This window comes from Sinocyclocheilus anshuiensis, unplaced genomic scaffold (genome assembly GCF_001515605.1).
Source record: "Sinocyclocheilus anshuiensis isolate Anshui unplaced genomic scaffold, SAMN03320099.WGS_v1.1 scaffold575, whole genome shotgun sequence".
Classification (NCBI taxonomy): domain Eukaryota; kingdom Metazoa; phylum Chordata; class Actinopteri; order Cypriniformes; family Cyprinidae; genus Sinocyclocheilus; species Sinocyclocheilus anshuiensis.
The window spans coordinates 379,422-380,343 of record NW_015552573.1 but is presented as its reverse complement, the minus strand read 5'-3'; the positions used below and the strand labels follow the sequence as shown (position 1 = coordinate 380,343).

General features: G+C 35.0%; 1 protein-coding gene across 1 annotated transcript in view; it reads left to right on the top strand.

Annotated features, from left to right (window-relative positions):
• LOC107665103 (antimicrobial peptide NK-lysin-like) overlaps nucleotides 1-922 on the top strand; it is a 3,356-nt gene extending 2,434 nt beyond the window's left edge. The window contains exons 3-4 of the mRNA XM_016455852.1: nucleotides 573-668; nucleotides 758-922. Of these exons, the coding sequence (XP_016311338.1) occupies nucleotides 573-668; nucleotides 758-922 (261 nt within the window). The remainder of the gene's footprint in view (nucleotides 1-572; nucleotides 669-757) is intronic.

Here is a 922-nt window from a genome sequence, read left to right as displayed (position 1 = left end):
CTACATAAAAACTGGACTCTTTAAGAGCGGTTTGTGTGCAAAATAGAACTGCACGATTCTGGATAAATGTAGTTTTTTTTTTTGCTTTTTTTCCCCAATGTAAGTTGTGGTTCTCTCATGATTCTGAAGAAAAAACATTAGACAACTAAACAAAATCACATGTAATTTATGAATGAATGATTCAATGACTCACTCAACATCATCAGCATTCTTGAACGAATCTTTTGCATGATTCAAAGACAAATACATTTTAAAGGGATAGTTCACCCAAAAATGAAAATTCTATCATTAATTACCTTTTATCAAAATTCACAAACTGTTGTGAATTATGTGATCTGTTTACATGATGATGGACGAACGAATTTACAACTATTAATTGGCCCAAAAAACACATATATGATTAATATATGATTAATCACACTGGCGGATGCATCAATCACGATAAGAGGTCAGAACTCTGCCATATACTGAAAGAGTGTTTGCAAGATGCAAATGTCCGATTTGAACTGCTAGATTCTAATTGTCATACTGTATGTAAACTATTGACTCTATTGTATCTGTTGCCTTTTTAGGGTGAGATACAAACAGAACAACAACCAGGAATGTGCTGGGCTTGCAAGTGGTCGATGAAGAAACTGAAAAAACAGATCTCCAATGGAGCAACTCCGGTTGGTAACAGTACAGTTTCATACGCTTTTACTAAAATTCATGTGAGACTAATAGCTTAATGTTAATTCTTCTGGTCACTTTTCTGCAGGACGACATTAAAAAGAAGCTGGAGATGGTCTGTGATGAGATTGGCTTCCTAAAGTCACTGTGTAGGAAGTTTGTGAACAAGTACAAGGACACTCTGGTCGAAGAACTTTCAACTACTGATGACGCTGAAACCATCTGTATTAATATTGGAGTTTGCAAGAAATAG